This window comes from Centruroides vittatus, unplaced genomic scaffold (genome assembly GCF_030686945.1).
Source record: "Centruroides vittatus isolate TY-2023 unplaced genomic scaffold, ASM3068694v2 scaffold_450, whole genome shotgun sequence".
Taxonomy (NCBI): domain Eukaryota; kingdom Metazoa; phylum Arthropoda; class Arachnida; order Scorpiones; family Buthidae; genus Centruroides; species Centruroides vittatus.
Genome location: NW_027122709.1, coordinates 2,563,967 through 2,585,997, shown reverse-complemented (window position 1 = coordinate 2,585,997; position 22,031 = coordinate 2,563,967). Strand labels below are relative to the sequence as shown.

General features: G+C 29.8%; 1 protein-coding gene across 2 annotated transcripts; it reads left to right on the top strand.

Moving 5' to 3' along the window:
• The first annotated feature begins 5 nt into the window (after positions 1-5).
• On the top strand, positions 6-20,906 carry LOC136989245 (spermatogenesis-associated protein 20). 2 transcript variants are annotated; one of them, XM_067287357.1, is made up of 14 exons: positions 6-167; positions 345-476; positions 558-622; positions 9,784-9,938; positions 10,022-10,168; positions 11,657-11,852; positions 15,124-15,254; positions 17,437-17,616; positions 17,748-17,957; positions 18,040-18,232; positions 18,306-18,474; positions 18,549-18,757; positions 20,257-20,456; positions 20,534-20,906. In XM_067287357.1, exons 1-14 carry the CDS (start codon positions 43-45, stop codon positions 20,783-20,785), a joined length of 2,364 nt encoding a protein of 787 aa, XP_067143458.1. In that variant the 5' UTR covers positions 6-42; the 3' UTR covers positions 20,786-20,906. The 2 variants fall into 2 exon arrangements, with proteins under 2 accessions (XP_067143458.1, XP_067143459.1); XM_067287358.1 differs by lacking the exon at positions 6-167 and having other exon boundaries at positions 354-476; positions 538-622.
• The last annotated feature ends 1,125 nt before the right edge of the window (positions 20,907-22,031 follow it).

The following is a 22,031-nucleotide window of genomic DNA, read 5'->3' as shown; positions in this document are numbered from 1 at the left end:
GCCATCTAACGGGGTAAAACACAACTAGGCGAATAACTTTAAATGAATATCGCCAAGACGAAACATTTGAAAGTTGCGAGAAATGTAGTCGAATGTTTATTTAATTCGTTTAAAGCACCCGATATAATTCGTGTCCATAATTTAAGATATTTTATCACTGAACGAAGGTATCTTTTAACGTTCTTATTAATAAATATTGATGATTTTTCGAAGTATTCGCGGATAATTTGCAAGATGAATACGTTTTCCAGGGAATAAATTTCGGTGTTAAAAGTCGGATTTCTAATGTAATACTTTACAATTATTGGTCATTTTTAATGTCTTTTTTTCTCCCTTATAAACAGAGCAAATGTCACGTGGATGATGGCTTCTGGATTAGCAACAACATCCCAGAAAGATCAGAAGAGATTTAAGAACAGATTATCTTATGAAAAATCCTCTTATTTACTTCAGCATGCATCAAATCCGGTCGATTGGTAAATAATGTTTTTATTCGTTCGTTTTCGTAAATTAAAAATTAATTTCGTTTACGCTTAGATTTCTGTCTGTTTCCGAAGGTATCCTTGGGGCGAAGAAGCCTTCCAGAAGGCGAAGTCGGAAAATAAATTAATATTTCTATCAGGTAATCCGGGTCGTTCGGTCTCCGCCGCCGGTTTCTTCCGGACGTGGTTTCGTTCCCGCCGCAAACTTTCGCGCTCTCGGTCCGTCCTCCCGAACGACGTGTCGTTTATGCCGTCGTTTAGACGTAGATTTGATTCGTTCCGCATAAGAATAGAGGACGTCCTCTGTACTTGTTTCGAGTTAAATGTATTTAAATAGCCGAGGATAAAATGCGTTGTCGGAAAGTGTCCGGCGGAAAGTCGAGCCAAATCGTGCGGGAAAGCTAGTTTAAATAACCGAATATCTAAACTAAATTATTGGAGACTATAATAGTGCCGTTAATAACCCAGTAGTTTAGATCTAGTGATTTGAATGTACTGGGTTATAGTTTGTTTGGATATCTAGTTATTTAAAAAATGAAATTTGGTGGAATTGATTTTGTTTAAATTGAATGCATTAGAACCATTAGTCGGTAATAATTGAAATGATTGTTAACATAGAAATTTATCTAGTCGGAAAACTGGCTCGTTTTGTGCAATTCGAGGAAATCGGTAACTTTGAAAATCGTGTTAGAATGTGGGAATGTAAAGATTAGTTGCGAATGAACGATAGACATATTTCTATCCTGTTGACAGTTTTGTACGGAATAAAACATTATATATATATTTTAGGAAAAAATAATTACAAAAAGTTATTTAAATTGTTAGTGATACAGAAACAGTACTATCCTAATGTACTGTGTGTTTAAACAGTGAAGGCATGATGTAATGTTAATAGGACATTCTGTGTTTATTAGTAGTTTAATTTTCTAGTTTCTTCTGTTTAATGTTCTTAATTAGCTAATTTAGAATAAATTTAAATAGAAGAAACCTTAATTATTAAGGTAGCTAAAGTAATAAATATGTAAAATAGTTTACAAAATACTCCTCACTGGCTGATGACTGACTGACATGTTCTGAGGCTGATATATGATTCAAATGAGAAAGTGAACATATTATTAGTGTTAAACACATTATTAACAAAGACACATTATTAGTGTTATTGACAATAATTTGCAATTAACTGTTTTGAGTTAAGGACTGAAATTCATAGTTTAGAACTGATAAAAAGTTAAAGAGCCAGCAAATTTTGTATTTATAATATATAATACACACACACACAGGAAGAGCTTTATTTCTAGTATATGAGTTTATTTCTGGTGTATGAAATGAGAAGAATTAAAAGATGCATAAACAGAAGTCATGCAAATTATGACTATAAAACAACCAATGAATATTAATCACATGAAATAAACAATAAAAACAAAACAGTTTGATAAAGGTCATCAATATTGTTACAAATGTAAGACAAGAACTCTCAGTACTAATAAAGTTTCTTGTTTTAATGTCATTCTATTAGAAATTGATATTCTATTCAAATATCAAGTTACAGTAAAGCAGTAAATAAAAGATCTTTGATATCTGTATGTTAATTCTTGAATAGTAGTTTGTAGACAAAAAGACATTAATTCTAGTCATCCAAAAACATTAAACATTATTTATAGAAACTTGGTTTTCATTATTCAAGTGATTTCAGATTATTTTGACTCCTATTCAAGATGTCTTAAAGATGAGATGAAAGCATTAAACAAAAAGGCCTTGTTATGCAAAGATTGACAAATATAGAATAATAATCCCACGCTTGTGCACATTTACTGTCACTCCATCTTCGTATAATTTTCTAAGTTTCGGTGAGCAATAGTTTTCTTTATTATAGAAATCATTAAACAAACTATGAAAAATGTTTGTATGTTTACTTTATACATGTGATTTACAAAACAATTTGCATCGAAATATATAATTTATATTAAAATGTAACTGATAATGTTGGGAATCAGTGATGCATTCTGGAATGTTGTCATACATTTTATAAAATCATACGGTCATGTTTGTCATTAATATTTCTCGACTATTAGTTGAATATTTAATTTCTGCAGAACAATTACATGTCTTGTCATTGTGAGTATAGAAATCAATCGTATAGATTGGGTGATTTATAGTTTGACTTTGTGTTAATTTTAAAATGCAAGGACATTTTTTTACTCGCTTTTACATTTCTTACAGTGGTTGTAATTTGCATTATGAAAAATATTCAGCTTATATCAGTTTTCTGTTTGTGTATCCATAGTCAAACCTGCAATGATAAATTGGTATTTTCTTTGTAAGTATATAAAAGTAAGATCAATAGAAAGAATGAAATTTTTAGATATTAGTTGTTTTTGATATACCATACGTCAATATTTTTCAAGCATAAAAAGTTTAATTTATAATAATGTTCATTTTAATGTACAGTGGAACCTCGCTTAATGAGCATAATTCGTTCCAGAATCTTACTGTTAATGTGAAACACTTGTTAAGCGAAACAATTCTTTTTCCATATAAATTAATGTAGTATATGAAAATGCGTTCCATGCCGAAAAAATACTCAAATATTTTATGTATAACGTTTATTCAAAGAAAATTATACAGTACATTGTTAAGGAGCGCGAATCATCATCATCATTTCTTCTAGTGCGAAATGAACTGACCCGAAATGCGAATTCGATTTGCAGAAAACAAAAAACTCGAATTTTTAATTTCTAATATAATATTAGAAATTAAAAATTCGACTAGAAGTAGGCAGTCATGCATCCATCTCGTATTAAATTTAATAATTGTCTAAATTAAAATTATTTATTTATAATTATTAAATTTAATATGAGATGGAAGCATAACTGCCTACTTCTAGTCAAATTAATGAATTTCTAATATTTAATTATAGTCTGTACATAGCCCAAGAAATTGGCATATTGTTTGGTGTGTTTATCATATAATGGGCTATTGGTTGTTGATGTTTATATGTAATATGTCTGAACACAAGTTTGAAAAAATGCGAGATCACAAGTAAAACTAAGATGCTAGCAGGATGAGTGCTAAACACATACTGACGTAGCATGTGCACAATTTGGGACTTCCCCTCTCCTAGTCACTTGTTATGCAAAATGTTGCTTGTTAAGCGAGTCATTTTTTTACAATTTGTTTTGCTTGTTACGAGAGGTGCTCATTAAGTGAGGTTCCGCTGTATTTAAATATAATAAATATATCTCAGATATCAAAATTAAAAATATTACTATTACGAATTTTAATTACTCAAAAATAATGAACAAATTTGTTCTTTAGTTATTTAGCATGAGAAATAGTTACTGTAATTCTACTGTATAGATATAGTATTCAGTGTACTATTCTCTCAATAATGAAACCCAATGGGGAATTGCTTGGTGTGTCCTTTCTGGTGTTCCGTGCACGTTTTAAAGTCATTCAAAAAATTGTTAAAATACGTGTAGGCTATTTGCAATTCTTTTCCCATAGCATTAGTAAATTGGTAGCAAATATAACTGTCAGATTGGTTTAATAGTAATAGTACATATAAATATTTGTAATACTTTCTTTAATAATTTAGAATTTATTTTTAAAAAATCAATATCAAATTCTACTTTTCTACTAATTTTAATTTTACTTTGATTCAAGTAATTTTGCTTTTAATCATTTATCGTGAACTTTTAGCTATATTTAATCAAAGAATACATTTAAAAAATAGCAGACAAACTTTTAAAGAATTTATTAATTTTTTATTGTGTTAGTTCTCTAGGTGACCTTGAAAAAGGTCAAAGATATTTGAATAAATATTTTTAAATTTTTTAAATAAATTTACTCAAACATTATATCTATATTAACTGAAATAATCTATAAGTAAATTCAGTTATTAGCAAAAATTTGTTTGATTTAAAAAAAAATTAACTTGAAAATTATATAAATTATTTAAAGTATTTTGCGTAAAGGGGCTATCTATAAATTATGTCTGCATTTTGCTTGAAATTTTTACTCTCCCTCCCCCCATTGTCCCAGTTTGTCCAAGTTTTTTTAATCCCCTCCCCTCTCTGGACATCTAAAAAAACTCAATCCTCCCTCAAAACCTTTATCACTTTATGAATAATAAAATACATAAACTGTGTAAAATTTAATTAAATAAAATGGACGTCCATCGAAGTTCAACCCCTCCTTCTCATCTGACTTTATCCAACTTAGCATAACCCCCTCCCTCTCTTCAAGTGCGGACGTCATTTATGGACAACCCCAAAAATAACGAATATCAAAAACATATTTAAAGTATAGAAAATAGAGAATCAAATGCTCGTGAGCACTTTTATGAAATATTCCTGTTTACATAATTTACTGTTTAGAATAAAACTTATTTATTTACATAATTGTAGATGCAAATATGTAAATTAGCTAATTGTGCTAAGTAGTAATTTGTATTTTAATTATTTTATGATTATAATAATGAAAAATATTTTACAAATAGATAAACATCTTTCATTTGTCAATTATTGAAATATTCAAGAATTGATTTGAAAGTTTATTTGTAGATATTAAATAAATATTTTTGCACTTATTTTAGTATTTAGTTTATTTACTTATTAATTTAAAATTTTTTATATTATATAACATTTAAGCAATTATTTTTATTAGTTATTTATTAGTTAGTTAGTTAGTTAATACTGTTTTATTGACACAAAATGTGAGATAAAGTACAATTAAAATAATACGAAAGGATGAAGCATTATCTCTAAATACACATAACCTGAAATAATGATAATTATGATTAATCCATTTGTAATTGTCTGACAAAATGATTATTTTGATAGATAAATGATTGTCTGTATAAATGATATATAATTTTTCTTAATAAATTTTTTTTTTATATTTACTATGTTCTTTGTATGGAAAGAAATTATTATTGAAGATTCTGATGAATTTGACCATTGAACTCTGTAGATTACACCAGAAGATTGAATCGGATGATTCCATGGTTAAACTTGAAACAGAAATAACTGTAAAATCATTTAAAAGAATCAACTTTTAAATGCAATAAAGTGCCTTTTGAGATCATTCGGTTAATGCTACCTTAGGTGCCAAGATAGCGGCTCATCTCTGATTCCAGCAAGGAAACAGTGGAGACGCACATTCTAACCTAACCTAACCTAACCTATTCTAATAAATTACCATAATTATTAGCAACCAAATTATTAGAATAGGTTAGGTTAGGTTAGAACATGTGTCCCACTGTTTCCTTGTCGGAATCAGAGACGAGCCGCCATCTTGGCACCTAAGGTAACATTAACCAATCATTCTGTCCAATCATCACATCCAAATGTTTAACTGTTTTATAATCGATGTTGATTAGGACAGTTGCTTCTGTTTGATTATAAAACAATTAAACATTTGGGTCTGATATTTTTTCATTTTTATTGTTATATTACTGTACTTATTTATTGATAAATGTAGAATAATTGTAGATTCGAGTGATAACTCATTTTATGTTTCTATCCATTTTTCATTTGCATTCTATTGAAAAAGAAATAAAACATAAAATAAACTAAAAATTGCTAATTGACAATTCTATACAAAGATAGTAGAATATACTTTAGAAGCTATTTATTAAAGTATCTGATTTTCACAAAATTCAAGAATGTATGAGAATACATGCATTTCTTAAAGTACTAAGTTTAGATATAGTGCAGGGCAAATTATGAGTCATTTAATTTTAGGTAGTGCATAATTATAAACATAAACCTTTTTTAATAATAATAATTATAATAATCAGCAAGTACACAGAACTTGCCCAAGAAATAAGGCATGTGTGGAGGATGGATAAGGTGCTTATTGTACCTGTTGTTCTCTCCTCTACAGGTGTCATACCATATGCACTATACAAAAGCCTGGGCACATTACAATTGAATAGAAACACCTACATCACACTACAGAAGGCCACTATATTGAATACATGTCATATTGTTAGGAAATTCCTGAATACAGACACACACAGTAGAATTTTAAAAAAAACAAGAAAGAAATAAAAAGTGTAAAGTTGCGAAGGAAATCTCCAGATTAAGCAGTTTACATTGTAATATCACAAAGCAGAAGGAAACTAACATGTATAGTGTATGAAAGTAAATAAATTAATTTTATATTATTTTTATGCTTAAGTTTTTGATTTTTGTATAATATTTTTCCTGTTTAAATGGTTGTTATATGGTAAATTTGCATTAGGCTGTGAACTCAGAACAGATTACATCTAAATATGCATATTTCAATGTATGCAACAACAAACAGATGCTATAATAAGCAATTAGAACCAATTATGTTTGATATAGCATACCCCACTATATAGCCAAAACTTCAATGTAAGGATTCTGGAAAATACATATGATAAAAAGCATAAAAACTAAACTATTCCTTTTTTATTCTTTTAAGTGAAGAATTAAAAACATATTACGAGTCTGCCTCATACTAACTGTAGATGTGCCATAAGTTCCCAACCTAGTGAGAAAGGGCAAGGAAAAAACAAATAATTATTATTTTTCAATATAATCAACCTTGATTTCAAAACACTTATGACAAGTATATTGTTTATATAATTTAAATTATATAAACTAATTATTATATAAATTATATATATATATAATTTATATAACATGAATTAAAAAACATCTGTTACTTTCCAATGTAATCCCTGTCACATTCAATACATGTGCACTAGTGTTTCACTATTGCTTGGATTCCACAAGAAAAAAATCTTTGGTTTAATTGCACAACCACTTATGCACCACTGTTTTCACTTCATTGTCTGTACTGAATTTTTTTCCACCAAGGGCTTCCAAAGATAATCATTCAGTGCAAGGTCAGCAAATAGAGGGGGATGTGGAAGACACTCCATATGCAGATATGAAATTTTTTGGACTGTCATATTAGATGTATGTGGCTGTGCATTGTCATGCTGTAACAGTGTACTAAAACTGAGCTAACCATGACATTTAGATCTTGTTATGGGTTTCAAATGATTCTGAAGCAAGTCACAATATGAATTCACTGATAATCAATCCTCTGGGCATATAATGTTCCAGAATTGAATTCTCATGGTCCCCAGAAAAGTGTGAGCATTACCTTGCTTGCTTGCTTAGTCTATGGCTGAAAATAATGACTCATGATTCATCATCAGTAACTATGCACTGCAGAAAGACATCTCCCTCATCTTCATACCATCACCTTGGTATCCATCTAGTGGAGACTTTTGTTATACTGCAGCATATTGTTAATAATGTTGTGCACTGAACCCTGACTAATGGACATTATTTCAGTTACCTCAATGATGTCACTTGCTTGTCTTCTCTTCTTATGACACATTCCACTGACTCCAACAATGTCAGGTGTAGTTGCAGTCTGATGCCAGCCAGAGCAAGCTGCATCAGTCTCACTTGACACACTTTTTTAAAATTTCTTGTGCCACTCATATAGCTGTAGTAAATAAATAAGTATCCCCATACTGTTGTTTCATTCTTCAATGATTATCAGCCAGTTTTTCATCTTCACTACTCAAAAACCAGATAACTGCATGCTGCTCTTCTTAGAGCATATCTATAAGGATGCTGTCATCTTTGTTAAGATCTGCTGATGTCACAGTCCATGTACAGTACAGTACCTGCCTAACTTTTGACGTAGCTATGCATACCGAGTCTACTTGCTTAAAGACACACGCAGCACCTCAAAATTATAGTCATCCCAATGAGATTTAAAATTTTTTATGATCATATTAAGGTTACTCTTTGACTCACCCATGTAATTACAAAACAATAGAACCTCTTATTTTTCAGCTGTAATGATTACTTTTAAGAACTAAATCTTTAACAGTTTACTTACAGGAAACTTTCTTGATACACTATTTTTAATATTTTATACAGAAGTGAAGAATTTATCTGTTAAAATTATTAAGTTTAAGAAATTTTTATTAAATACAATAAAAACATTATGGGTTTAGAGTGAGCAGATAATAGCGAGGTTGAGGCCAAAGTTTTAAACACGAAAACATGTACATCGGATGTTCGGCGCCGCTTTCCCGTAAACCTAGAAGTTTGACAATGGCATTTGGAATGTCGAGCATGATTCCACCGATTTTCCAAATGCCATTGTCAAACTTCTAGGCTTACGGGGAAAGTGGCACTGAACGTCCAACATACACGTTTTCACGTTTAAAACTTCGGCCTCAACCTCGCTAAAAGTCTTAAATAACATTTAAATTACATAAATTTGTAAGTACTGCTGTAGAATTTAATATGTTGTAAGCACTTTAAAAAAATCTATTAATATTATATCAGAAATTAAACTTCTAGTCTTCTGTTAGATAATAATCCAATATATTTCTGCAAATGAATACTAACAATCAAGATTAGTAAAGGCCAAAATAATTAATAAAATAATGAAACAATTTTATGCAATTATACCGAATATAATAAAAACATACAAAACTTCAAACTCAAAAAATTCATAACTTATAATAGAAAGCTTTTTAATTTATTAACAGCATTTTTATATTTTTAGAACTTTTTTGACATATTAAATAAATAAGATTTAACATTTAATTATTAATAGTAGCAAAAATATAGCCTGATCTAATCCAGTAATTGTTTGGCAAGAATTATTTATTATTCATAATTCTGTATGTGTTCTAATACACAATGACAAAGGTAAAATAATGATAATGTTTCCAATCTGTATATTATACTAGTTATTAAGACTGAAACTAATTTTAAAACTTTATATGAAGAATATACTTCTAGAAACTGCCAGTGGCATAGCGAACATAACTGTCGCTTGGGGCATAACTGGTGCCCGACACTTTATTCGCACCCCTCTCCCCCTCCAGAAACACATATAGTTTGTCTTGGAGACTATTTGGGACGCCCCTCTGCGAGTGGCACCCAGTGCATGATACACCTCCTTGCACCCCCTCACTACGCCACCGGAAACTGCATAATGAATATACATCTATAAAAGACTTTCATGGCTCTGTCTTTGGTTGCTTACTAACCATAGAAATAATATGCAATGATGCTAGAATAATTATAACAAGGATAAAAGTTTTTGTTGCTTCAACCAAAATTATGAAAGTTATAAACAAAAATTTTGTTTAATTAAAATTAAATGAAATTATATAAAGTATCTTATTAAACTCGGGAGAAACAACTAAAATTTTATTGATATTTTATTTTTTAATAATTGATTTGAATCAATAATAATAATAATAATAATAATAATAATTTTTTATTAGTTGGATATTCAACTTGTCATTGGTGTCATGTTATGGAAAGAGAATCTTTCGAAAATGAAAATGTTGCCAAAATTATGAATGAAAATTTTGTTAATATTAAGGTAGATAGAGAAGAAAGACCGGATGTTGATAAAGTTTACATGACATTTGTTCAGGTTTGTGTAATTTATACGTAATTATCCCGATAAATTTTAATACATGAAAATGTATATTATTTAAAGAATTCATTTTTATTCAGGCAACAACTGGAAGCGGGGGTTGGCCCATGAGTGTTTGGCTTACTCCCGATTTAAAACCGATATTTGGAGGAACATATTTTCCTCCCGAAGATAAATATTTTGGTCGGCCCAGTTTTGTCACTGTAATGAAGCATGTTTCGGAGCAAGTAAGTCATTTATTATATAAAATAAGTATTTTTAAAAAACTTTTTAAAAAATCATACACTTTACATTTTCTTATGTACAGTACTATTAGTCATTATAGATTAGTTTCAAAGGAAGGGATTATGTACTCTTGTTCATCTCCAATTTGTTTCAGTTCTGTTTTTATACAGAAAGGATGGTTAATAAGTAAAAACATGTTTATTATCCTTAGGCTTTTTAGTCTAAAATATCTCGCATTTATCGACTACACTTTAATTTCAGAACATTAAAATTTCTGTTAAATTTGTATCAAATAAATGAAAATACGGGATAGTAAAAATCACTTAACAGCCTTACAAAATCAAATGGAGTCGAGCAGGGAAATTCTGACACAACAGGAACATATGCTTTGACACTCTGAGTGTTCTACATTCATGAGGAGCCTTCCTGTCAGTTATGTACTATATTCAGTGTAGATTTGATTAGACTGAACAAAATAAAAAGCTTTCATTATCATTCTATTTCATGCATATTGAGTTACAGGTCCATCTTATTTGTAAACAATGCCTAATGTTGTTTTTACATAAAGAATTGTTATATAAATTGCAATTCAGAAGTGGAGAGCATTGCAAAGCAATACAAAATGTTGGGATTGTGCTGGGGGTAATATATAAATATTTATATGTTGCCACATATTATATCAAACTTTTTAAATTATTGTCAAAGTTATAAAGTAGAAACTAGTTATATAAAACACAATTTTTAATATAGTCTGGTATGCTATTCATGCCAAGTAATATTAATAAGAAGTAGAACTCACTGTGTACGGCGTTACAAAATATTTTTCTTCCGAGTGCTTTCGACGAATGTATTTCCGTCGTCTTCGGGCGAATAAGAGATTTTTATATCAAACATGAATGTTTGAAACAGAGAAGAACACATACGAATTTAAATAAAATGATTTTTTGGTCGACATTCGATATGAATCCACTATGATTTTCAGAATGTTTGCCAAAAAATCATTTTATTTAAATTCGTATGTGTTCTTCTCTGTTTCAAACATTCATGTTTGATATAAAAATCTCTTATTCGCCCGAAGACGACGGAAATACATTCGTCGAAAGCACTCGGAAGAAAAATATTTTGTAACGCCATACACAGTGAGTTCTACTTCTTATAATACGCAATTTTTATTTCATATTAATAAAAAATGCTACTTATAATCATTGTAATTTCTTTTAATATAATACTAAAAATTGAAAAATAAATGGTTAACTATTCCATTTCTTTATCTTTCCTTTTATATGTTATCAGACATGCATTTTTATGGCTAACATATTGATGTCATTCTTGTAATAAAAGAATTTGAATCATGTCTTGGAAGTTTTTGTTTATAAAATTGAAGTGAAATTCTAAAAATCAATCATAAGTTAATATTATTTCATACAAGTTAATTTTTTATGAAATATTTTAAATGAATTAATAAATTGTTGTTTACTTAATATAATTAGTGGAGACAACATCAAGACAAAGTTTGTGAGCAGGGAAATAGAATCATGGAACTTATCAAGCAAAATGTATTACCTGAATCAGGTGATGCTTATTTGGACAGTGAAGAATGCATTCAAAGTTGCTTCAAACAATTTACTCAAAGATATGATACTAAATATGGTGGATTTGATAAAGCACCTAAGTTTCCTCAACCAGGTATATTATTCATAACAATTTTTTACATATATTTTTTATTATTTAGAGAATTATTATTACTGTAGTAATGATAACTTTGGCTGTTTATTATTTTCTAAACTTTACAATAATGTGTAATGTTTAAATTTTTCCATAAAATTAGAGGAGTATTATACATTTTTAGAAGGATTTTAAAAACTAGTAGAAAAACAGTAAAATAATTCAAAAGAATATGTCTGGCAACAAGTTATAATATGAACTATAAGCTGTAATTTACTATTATTTGCTTTTTAAATGGAGTGCACAAATTTTGGATTGAAGGTTGTTTTTGCTCTTTCTGAAGAGAAATATTCTTTAAATATGTCTACTGTAATAACCTTAAATAGCTTTGCAAAGTATAGTTATCCACAAACATTTTTGGTCCCTTAGGACCTTCTTCAGGTGGGATCTGAGTAGAGTGTGACCCTACGTTCTAAACTCCCGTTACGGATGCATTCCAACCCCCACTCCAGATGTGTACTATAAACAAACATTGTTGCGCATGCGTTGGCGGCTATAATGCTGGGTCGTACATCGCTTTCCACGCCTTTGAAAGTTGCTTTTCATTTTTAAAGTTGATAGAAAGGCCCAGGCAATCCGCTTTAAAGATCTCTAGCACTCCAAATACTTAAGGTGGTGTACCTGCCTGGTTCTCCATATCAAGGTCGTGTGCTGCAGCCCGGGCGTAATGCCGTTTTCACTGGCATATACAACCAAGGCAGTATTGGTCTTTTTCTTCTCGATATCCGTTTTATGCTCTCGGATGCGTTGCCCAAGGGATTTTTTTGTGGAACCGATATACACCAGATCCCTATCGAATCTATCGTCTCAGAGTGGAATTCAATATACACCCGGCGCCCTTTCAACATCCACCGGATCCTTCCTGTTCCTAAGCAGGGTGAAGACGTCCGGTTTATGCTTGTAGGCTATTTTTGTATTAGTATATGCACCAATCTCATGGTATAAGGAGTGCAGATGCCGTTCATATGTAATAATAATAGGACGGGGAGACACACCTTGCCGCTGATTATTCTCCGGAACCGCATTGAACCGGTTTACCGGGTTGCATTCTTGTTCGTCTGCTATTCTAAGTATAAGCTTGTTACTGGTTTTCAGCTATTTCGGCTATTCTTCCTATCTCCTTCCGCTTGTCCCTCTCCATATTACAGTGTGTGTGGGCTCTTCTAGTAAGTGCTCTAAAGGCTGTCAGTTTGTAGCTATATGGATCATTGGAGTCGGCCGGGATGTATATCGGGATAGCGTTCGGTTTTTGGTTTACATTAGTGTCGTAACCCCCACCGTTAAAGGTAATATTAATGTCCAAAAAATGAGCCGCTTTGTCGCTCATTTGCTCTAACTCAATCAAAAGACCGTATGGGTTGTCATTCATACAACACACGAATTTGTCAATGTCCGGTTTTGTCTTCCAGATGATGCAGATGTCGTCAATGTACCTTTTTATATAGGTCGATGTTATCGAGGAACTCGGGGATGACTTTGGCCTCCAAGCGACGAACCACAATTTCTGCCAAGTCCCCAGATAAGGGGCTACCCATAGGTACTCCTCTTTTTTGAAGGTACACCTTCCCATCTAGCTGGAAGCAAGAGGTGTAGCAAAGAATATGAGAAAGTTCTAGTATCTGCTTGTGGTCAGCATTGCATGTTATCTCACTTATAAGCCAATCCCATAAACTGCAGAAGCAGGGCTCCAGCTTAATTGATGGGTACATCGCCTTAAAGTCCAGAATAGTAATCCAGGAACCCACAGACGGCCGGCAATTATGTATAGCCTCAATCACCTGCGTTGAGTCGGAGACCGTAAACTGATAACCTTCTAGATGTTTAGCTAGGAGCAAATGGATCTTACGTTCTATCATTCTGGCGGGCACGTTGGCTTTATCTAAAATCGGTCTAAGCTCTGTCCCCTGTTTATGCGTTTTGGCATAGGCGAAGAGTCTCGGAACTACTGGTGAGGCTACAGTCATGTTGTCTAGCTGTAACTTCCTTGCCAAGCTGGTACGCATAAATTTGAGGACCCTAGATTGGATCTTATCGACGAAGCCCTTCCTATTTCCTCACATTCCGTGTCTCGTATATATTTCTGCAGAATGGGGGTGTAGGAGCCTCTCTTAAGAAAGACAGTAGAAAGAATAATCCAAATCTACTACTACATTTCTTGAAAAAAATGACAAAAGAGACAAGGCCTAATACGGGTCTCACATTATCTTTTACTACATTTTGACCATGTAGAAACCTGACATGTCTCCAATGGACTATTGTGCATTTGGATTATTAAAAAGAGCTCTTTCTAAATGTAGACCTAGAACAATAGATCGACTATGGAAAATGGTGGAAGAGGCAGGGAATAAAATATCACTATTTATTTTAAGAAATGCACTCATATCTTGGAAATTAAATAGAAGTTGATCATCTAGATAAAGGCTGTCAGATAGAGCATTTAAGAAATAAATATTTTTATAAAAAAAAGCATTAATTTTATTCCAAGCAAACCATTTCTAAAAATATGTGAACATCCTCTGTAGAAATGATTTATATATTTTGTAATTAATATTACAATTCGCTAATGATTATATTAATAATTTTTAGTATTTAAATTTGAAATATGTATATGTTTATTATTAGAAGTTGCTTTATATTTCCGAGGTAAAAGGCATCTATTGTGTAAGATACATTGCCATTGTAAATGAATGAATAAATTTTTGATTTTACGTACTAAATCAGTTTTGAATCTTCTAATTAAACTAAATCACTATATGGTACTTGAACCATAAGGATCTCTGCCTACTATGACAGCTGGTCTTCAGGCCTCTCTGTTACAGGTCAGATTGATTCATTGTTCTCGTTTTTGCCAGTCAGTTTGATGTTGACATATTGAATCAACGACAATATGATTCTGGATTTGAAGAAGTTGAGAACTTTTTATCTTTCAATTATTGACAAATAAATAAATGATTTGAATAATTTGATTTAATAATAGCTTATTTACAGTATGTTATATTGGAAAACTTAATAAATGTGAAAAATTTCTGAACATAATTAAAGATAAATTATTATTCAGATTAAGTTTATAAGAAATGCCATATCTGATTTCTTTTGAAAATGGCCAGGTTGCTTATAAAAATATATTTTAATTTAGAGCTAATCAATAATTTTTAATAAAAGAAATATAAATAAAATTATGCTGCAAATTATTTTTATAAATCACTAATATTATTACTTTAAACTTTTTCAGTAAATTTTAACTTTTTGTTGCGGCTGTATAAATTGAATCCCAATTCAAACGAAGGGAAATTAGCCTTGAAAATGTGTCTTCATACAATGATAGAAATGTCTAAAGGAGGAATTCATGATCATATTTGTCAGGTAGAAAGAATTTATAATTTTATTTATTTAAGTAATGATAAGGAAAGATATATCTAATAATTTTAGAATTATAATTTCTTATAAATTTTTTTTAACAATTTTAATTGAGCATGCATTAGTCTATAAATGCATATTGTAAAAATATAAAGTATTCTATTATAATTTTCTATATTCTTAAAATTGTTTGAAGGGAACACTATTAAATAGTTGATTAGTTCAAATAGAAAAAAAATGCGAAATGTCTATATTAAAGTTTTCAGAGTATGCAAGTATGAAAATGATTTTAATTTGTAGAAAGATAACACTCCTTAATTTCATTATATATTTTTTTAAAATCGTAATAATTTCAGTAACAGAGAGAGCATAATTTTTAGTTCACTTGTTAAAATTTTTAAAAATATAATTAATTATAAGAAAATTCAATATTATCCATAACACATAGAAATGATGTATGATTTTCTGCATATTAGATGGCATATAGAATGTTTATTCCAAGAAAAAAAAGACTCAAAAATTGTCTTGCATCTTACATGTAAAGTTAAAGCTTCTAATAGGCTAATGTTTAGCCTAGATGCCAAGTATCTGGGATGAAAATTAACCATTTAATTAAAATGGAATTTGAAACTAGATAACCTGAGATGTAAGTGGATTGTTTTGAATGTGGGATGTTCTACGATACATATTGAAGGTGTAGAGTTAGTCTACATTATAAGAATGTATAATTTTAAGAGTCATAAGTTTTGGCTGTAAAAACAGATAGAGATACAATTTAATTCATAATTTAATTTTAAGATGTGGGGAATTAGACAAGGTATTAATGTCTGTACAAAATTTGATTGGTGTAAAAGAAAAAAACCTGTTTTATTATGGTGTAAGCTATAGTGATTCAACTTTTCTGTCTACCTTACAACTTAGCTAGCATGGTTCTCTACTTCATAGATTACAGATTAGATAATGTAGTTCTTATAGGACCAACTATTGCATTTTAAACTTTGAGCAGTAAACATTTCTGAATTTTAATAAGTGTTACATCTTTTACTTTTTTGAGAGGAATTCGAAACTAGAATGATAGTCAAATAACTCCAACATTCATCAGTATCAGTTCCTGATAAGATTGCCAATTTTGTTACAATATTATATACTAGCAGATAAGCCTGGCATTGCTTGGGCAAAAAGCAACGATAGTGAAGATTAAAATTATTACATTATAGCCAATCTTACCCATTTTCACAGAATGCAAGAATTAGGTCCCCCTGTTTCCAGACTAATTAGAGAATTTTTAGATGGGTCTAAAAATATGATAGATTTCCTGCAAAAAACCGCATCTGCGCCTGTAAATCTTGCACACTGCTTTCTCTTAACACTTCCATTGTTACGGAATAAACTTCTTTCATCCCCACGTGGTACTCTACTAAAGCACAGTTAAAAACAAAAAATTGCATCTAAAATAGTACAGTAGAAGCTGAGTTCTTTAGGATAAGCCTTAATTCTTTCCCTCTCCCGTGGGGAAATTTCGAAAAATCCCTTCTAAACGTTCTCTTGACATACTCTGTGTACCAAATTTCAACTTTCAACTCAACCATTTGGGCTCTGCACTGGGTCCAGAACATTCGAGAGTATTCGAGAGTGTTCTGGAATGTTCCACAATGATCTGGGATGTTCTGGGATGTTTCCGAATCTTCCAGAACGTCCCAGAACATTCTGGAATGTTGTGGAATGCTCTCGAATACTCTCGAATGTTCTGGACTGTTCTCGAATGTTCTGGACTGTTCTAGAAATTTCCTGCCCTTATAGCTTCAACAGCATGCCTTTCAGGTAAAAATGGGAACCTTCTTTGTGGATGGGGGATAGAGGGCTACCACGCCGTATAACCCCCTTGATCGTACTGGGACTCGTTTTTGAGTTTTAGTGGCACACACATTGTACACTGACTTTTATAATATATATTGATTATTTTCATGCTGACCTTGTTGCATGCTTTATCTTTTTTTTTTTTTTTTTTTTGGTCATTTCAATAAACATAGACTTAAATAAAACTAATTTTCTTTTTCTAAATATTACTCATATTTCAAAATTATATTTTAATTCTCAATTAGTATTTTCAAATCAATGCAGTTTTTCAGTTATCTGAATATCATTGATAAAGTAAATTTATTGAAACAGAAATATTTTACATAATTAGGGATTTCATCGTTACTCAACAGATCAAGAATGGCACATACCACATTTTGAGAAAATGCTTTATGATCAAGGACAACTTGCTGTTTCATATTTAGAAGCATTTCAGATTGTCAAAGAAAAGAAATTAGCTGATATAGCCTGTGATATTCTAAATTATGTTTCACGAGATTTAAGAAACAAGGTAAACTTAATTCTCTAAGACAAAATTCAGATTTCATTTATTAGATTTTATATCTCTGCGAAAGAAAAAAAATAATTGGATTCTTTAAATGATGATTTAAACGATTATACTAGTCTAATTTTCTTTTTTAGAATGGTGGTTTCTATAGTGCAGAAGATGCTGATTCCTTGCCAGATCATAATGCAATCCATAAAAAAGAAGGTGCATTTTGCATTTGGACTCAAAAAGAAATTAAAAGTCATCTGGGACGAACTCTAAATGAGAATTGTAACATAACTTTAGCAGATATTTTTTGTAAATACTACAATGTTCTACCCAAAGGCAATGTTGATCCTTATAAAGTAAATAGAATGCTTGACAATTTTTTAAAATTTAATAAGATTTTAAAACATTCATTCATTTCAAATCGCTTTACTTTCTCAGGATCCACACGATGAGTTAAAAGGAAAAAACGTCTTAATGATTAGAACATCTGAGGAGGAAATTGCAAAAAGTTTTAATATAACTGAAAAAGTAGTCAAAAAAGCACTGGATCAGTCAAAGGAAATTTTATACGAAGTACGTCAGAAAAGGCCAAAACCTCATCGGGACGATAAATTTATTACTTCGTGGAATGGTATTTCAAAATATCACTTCTTGAAATAAAAATATTGCATATTAAATAAATTATTTTATTTATGGTCATATAGCTTTGATGATATCTGGATTTTCCAAAGCTGGACAGGTTCTTCAAGAACAGCATTATACTACTCAAGCAATAGAAGCTGCTAAGTTTATATATAATTATCTCTTTGATAAAACTGCAAGGTGTATGTTAAGAAGTGCTTATAGAGATGAATATGATAATGTAGTTCAGTTGTACGTATTGGTGTAATTTTATTTAAAAAAATCTTTTAAAATATTTTAATCAGTTTTTCATGTATAATTTAAAGATCAAAACCAGTGCCTGGAGTATTAGAAGATTATGCATTTACAATTCGAGCTCTACTTGATTTGTATGAAGCTTGTTATGATCCTTGGTGCATTGAATGGGCTCTTGAGCTTCAGCAGTTACAAGATGAATTATTTTGGGATTCAGAAAATGGAGCTTACTTTTATAGCATAGTATCTGATTCGTCAATTATATTACGGTTAAAAGAAGGTTAGTAATTTTTTAAATAAATGAAAAATAGTAATTTAAATTTTAATATGAATGTATTAAAACTTATCAAACATATAAAACTATTTCATATGAATAAATCTAAAAGAGAAAAGAAAAAGTTTGTTTTTCAATAAATAATAGGATTTATTTTGCTAAAATGAAGATATAACAAATACACATTAATTTATAATCTTTAATCTATTGACACGCTGCAAATTCTGATATTTTACATTTAGATAAATTACTTTAAAAGTTCACATATTTAATTCGAGAAAATGAACAATAGGTTCTTTCCTGTTATATTCATTTTTATTATTTTCAGCACTTGCTCTACTCTTAAGAGTTTCAGAATAATTTTTTATGTTTCACTATTGCATTATATTTTTTTTCTTTTTAGGCATTCCATTATATTTTTTTACTATTGCATTATTTTTTATTGCACACTACATGTAAAAAAGTAATGATGTAAATATATTTACTATTCTAGACTGTTAACAGTAAATAGTAAATATATTTACTATTTACTGTCAGAATTATGGTGACAAATGATAAACATTTTTATAGTTTATGGAGAATTATAGTAGTAGTAGTATAATCTGGCACCCTGAGGAATAGCCAATAATTCAAAATTGTTTGTTTGATTATTAATCCAGCATGCTAGTACACTGTAAAAATCAAAATTAGTTTGAATATGTTGCACACTAAAGACAAATTATGCAAAGAAAGCACAGAACTACAAGCGATTATGTATCAGACATGTTTGAAAGAGTTCAAAAATTGTCAGGACACCAATTTGTGGAGGCTGAAGACAACACTAATGACTTGATTTCGACAGATGAAGCAGTTCTGTCAAGAATAGTTAGGAGGATCTCAAACTTCTCTGCAGTGCAATTCTATAAGCTATATGCAATCTACTTTATATTGTGCTGAATAAATATTGCTTTATTAGAGCTGGTGCACATGTTTTGTGTTCAGTAGCATATGAGACTTATTTTCTTCCCCCAAACAAGGACAACATACCTGTAAACAAACAAAAACAAATAAATATTATATGAATCATTGTAAATGTTAATTTTGTATAATTATATGTTTTATTGACAAACCTGCAAAAACGTTAGCAATTGTAACATAGTATATTCATACACTTTAATAAAATCAGTCTGAAGATGATAAAGAGCATGCATAAAAAAGTAAGAAGCATACAACAATGTGTTGGTACAGTAATATATTCTGTAATATTCAGTTTACATAATATCAAATTTCGTGAAAATACAAAATCTGGTAATCTAGCATTTTTTATAATCCGACATTAGGCTGGATTAATATACCTTCTACTGTATTTCCCTATCAACTGTACAAAATTAAGCCATATATGCTGAATTTTATAAAACTTCAAGACTATAAAAATATGTTATGATTAAACCTTTATGTAACTTACATTTATAAGTATTTATGAATATTAATATTTATTTTATAATCAAACATTTTTATTTCTTTAGATCAAGATGGTGCTGAACCCAGTTCTAACTCAGTCAGTGTAACAAATCTTTTGAGATTATATAATTATTTTAATGATAGATCGTATCGAGATAAGGCGATACAAATATTAAAAGCGTACGGACAGAGATTACGACACCTTCCATTAGCTTTACCCGAAATGTTATGTGGCCTCATGTTGTTAAATTATCCTTCGCAAATGGTACGACTTTGTAAATTGCTATATATATATAAAATCAATTTAAAACTTTATTTAATTTGTTTTTTACACTTTTATAGATTATTGTCTCAGGAAGTAGAGAAGACAGAATGACTCAAGAATTTTTGAGATGCATTCATAACCATTTTCTTCCTTTTAAGACTTTGATACTTGCAGACGGTAACAAAAACAACATCTTATATAAGAAAATTGACATTTTGAATCAACTGAAAAAAGGCCAAGCGACGGTTTACGTCTGTCAGAACAATACTTGTTCTGCTCCGATAAGTACTCTCGACGACTTGGATATGAAACTACTTCACGGAAATTAGTATAAATTCTTCTCAGACTTTCCCTAAAAAGTTAGGAATGCCTTTATTTAAAAAACTGTTTATAATTAACTGTAGATATGTCCATATGAATATTTAGTAAATTATAAATTTAATTTCAAAAGTAACAATGAAAAATATTACTAAATGGAGATTTATATTTTGAATATATTTGTTAATATAAAAAATATAAAATTAAAATACGTTATTACGATACAGTGTCCAATTTATATTAGCTTTATCTGTAATTTTATACAGAATGGTTCAAAGTAAAATACTTTGAATTTATCCGAACTTGTTTTCAATATATATTTATACCAAATATTAAACAAATTAATTTAAAAATGTATCTAAAACTATTTTTGAATTTTAGAGTTTCTATATTATTCTTAAATTAGAAAAAGTAAGAGCTTTTATGCATGAGAATGTTTGTTATTTATTCGTTTGTTCATCAAAAACACTTTAAAACCTGAAAAAATATATTTTTGTCTCAAAAATATCTTCAAAATACACTCTTCTCTGAACAGATAATTATTGGAGTGAAGCCTGTTTGGTTTCTAACATTTAGTTAATTTTCAGAAGTAAATTTAATTCAAATTTTGCTAATTCCATAATATTTATTCTTAATCTTATAATAAAAATTGTATTTATAGTTTGATACCTATTAAATGTAATTCTTTCTACAGTTTATTATAAGACAGATGCTTAATTTTATTTAATTATTATGTTTTAACTTTGCATTATAATTTGCATACTAATCAATTAACGTTATATCTAAGGTAAATAATTTTAATCATTAACAGGAAAAATATATACTAAATACAGTTACATAACTTCTAAAAATAGAAATAATTGAATGTTTGTTTTATTTAAATTAGCAAATCATTAAAAACATTTTTTTTTTTTCTTCTAAACAATTAATTTTGTCGTCGTCATCTTTTATTGATATTTCACACACATGAATATCTATAAAGATGATGATGATATAATTGTTCACGAGAAAAATGTTTTTTCTGTTATAAAATTAGATAAATTATATCACTTTTGTACAAGAAAAAAATAACATTTTTAACATAACTAGTTGTTATTCTTAAGGGTCGATTTACACACAACAGTGACGTGTCGGCACAGTGCAGTAAGCATCGATAAATATCACACATAGCTAATCAGTTTTATGTATGACACCTGTATGATCGACAGAATACAGATCACGTGTCGTAGACGAAACTCTGATTGGCCGTGTCTGATA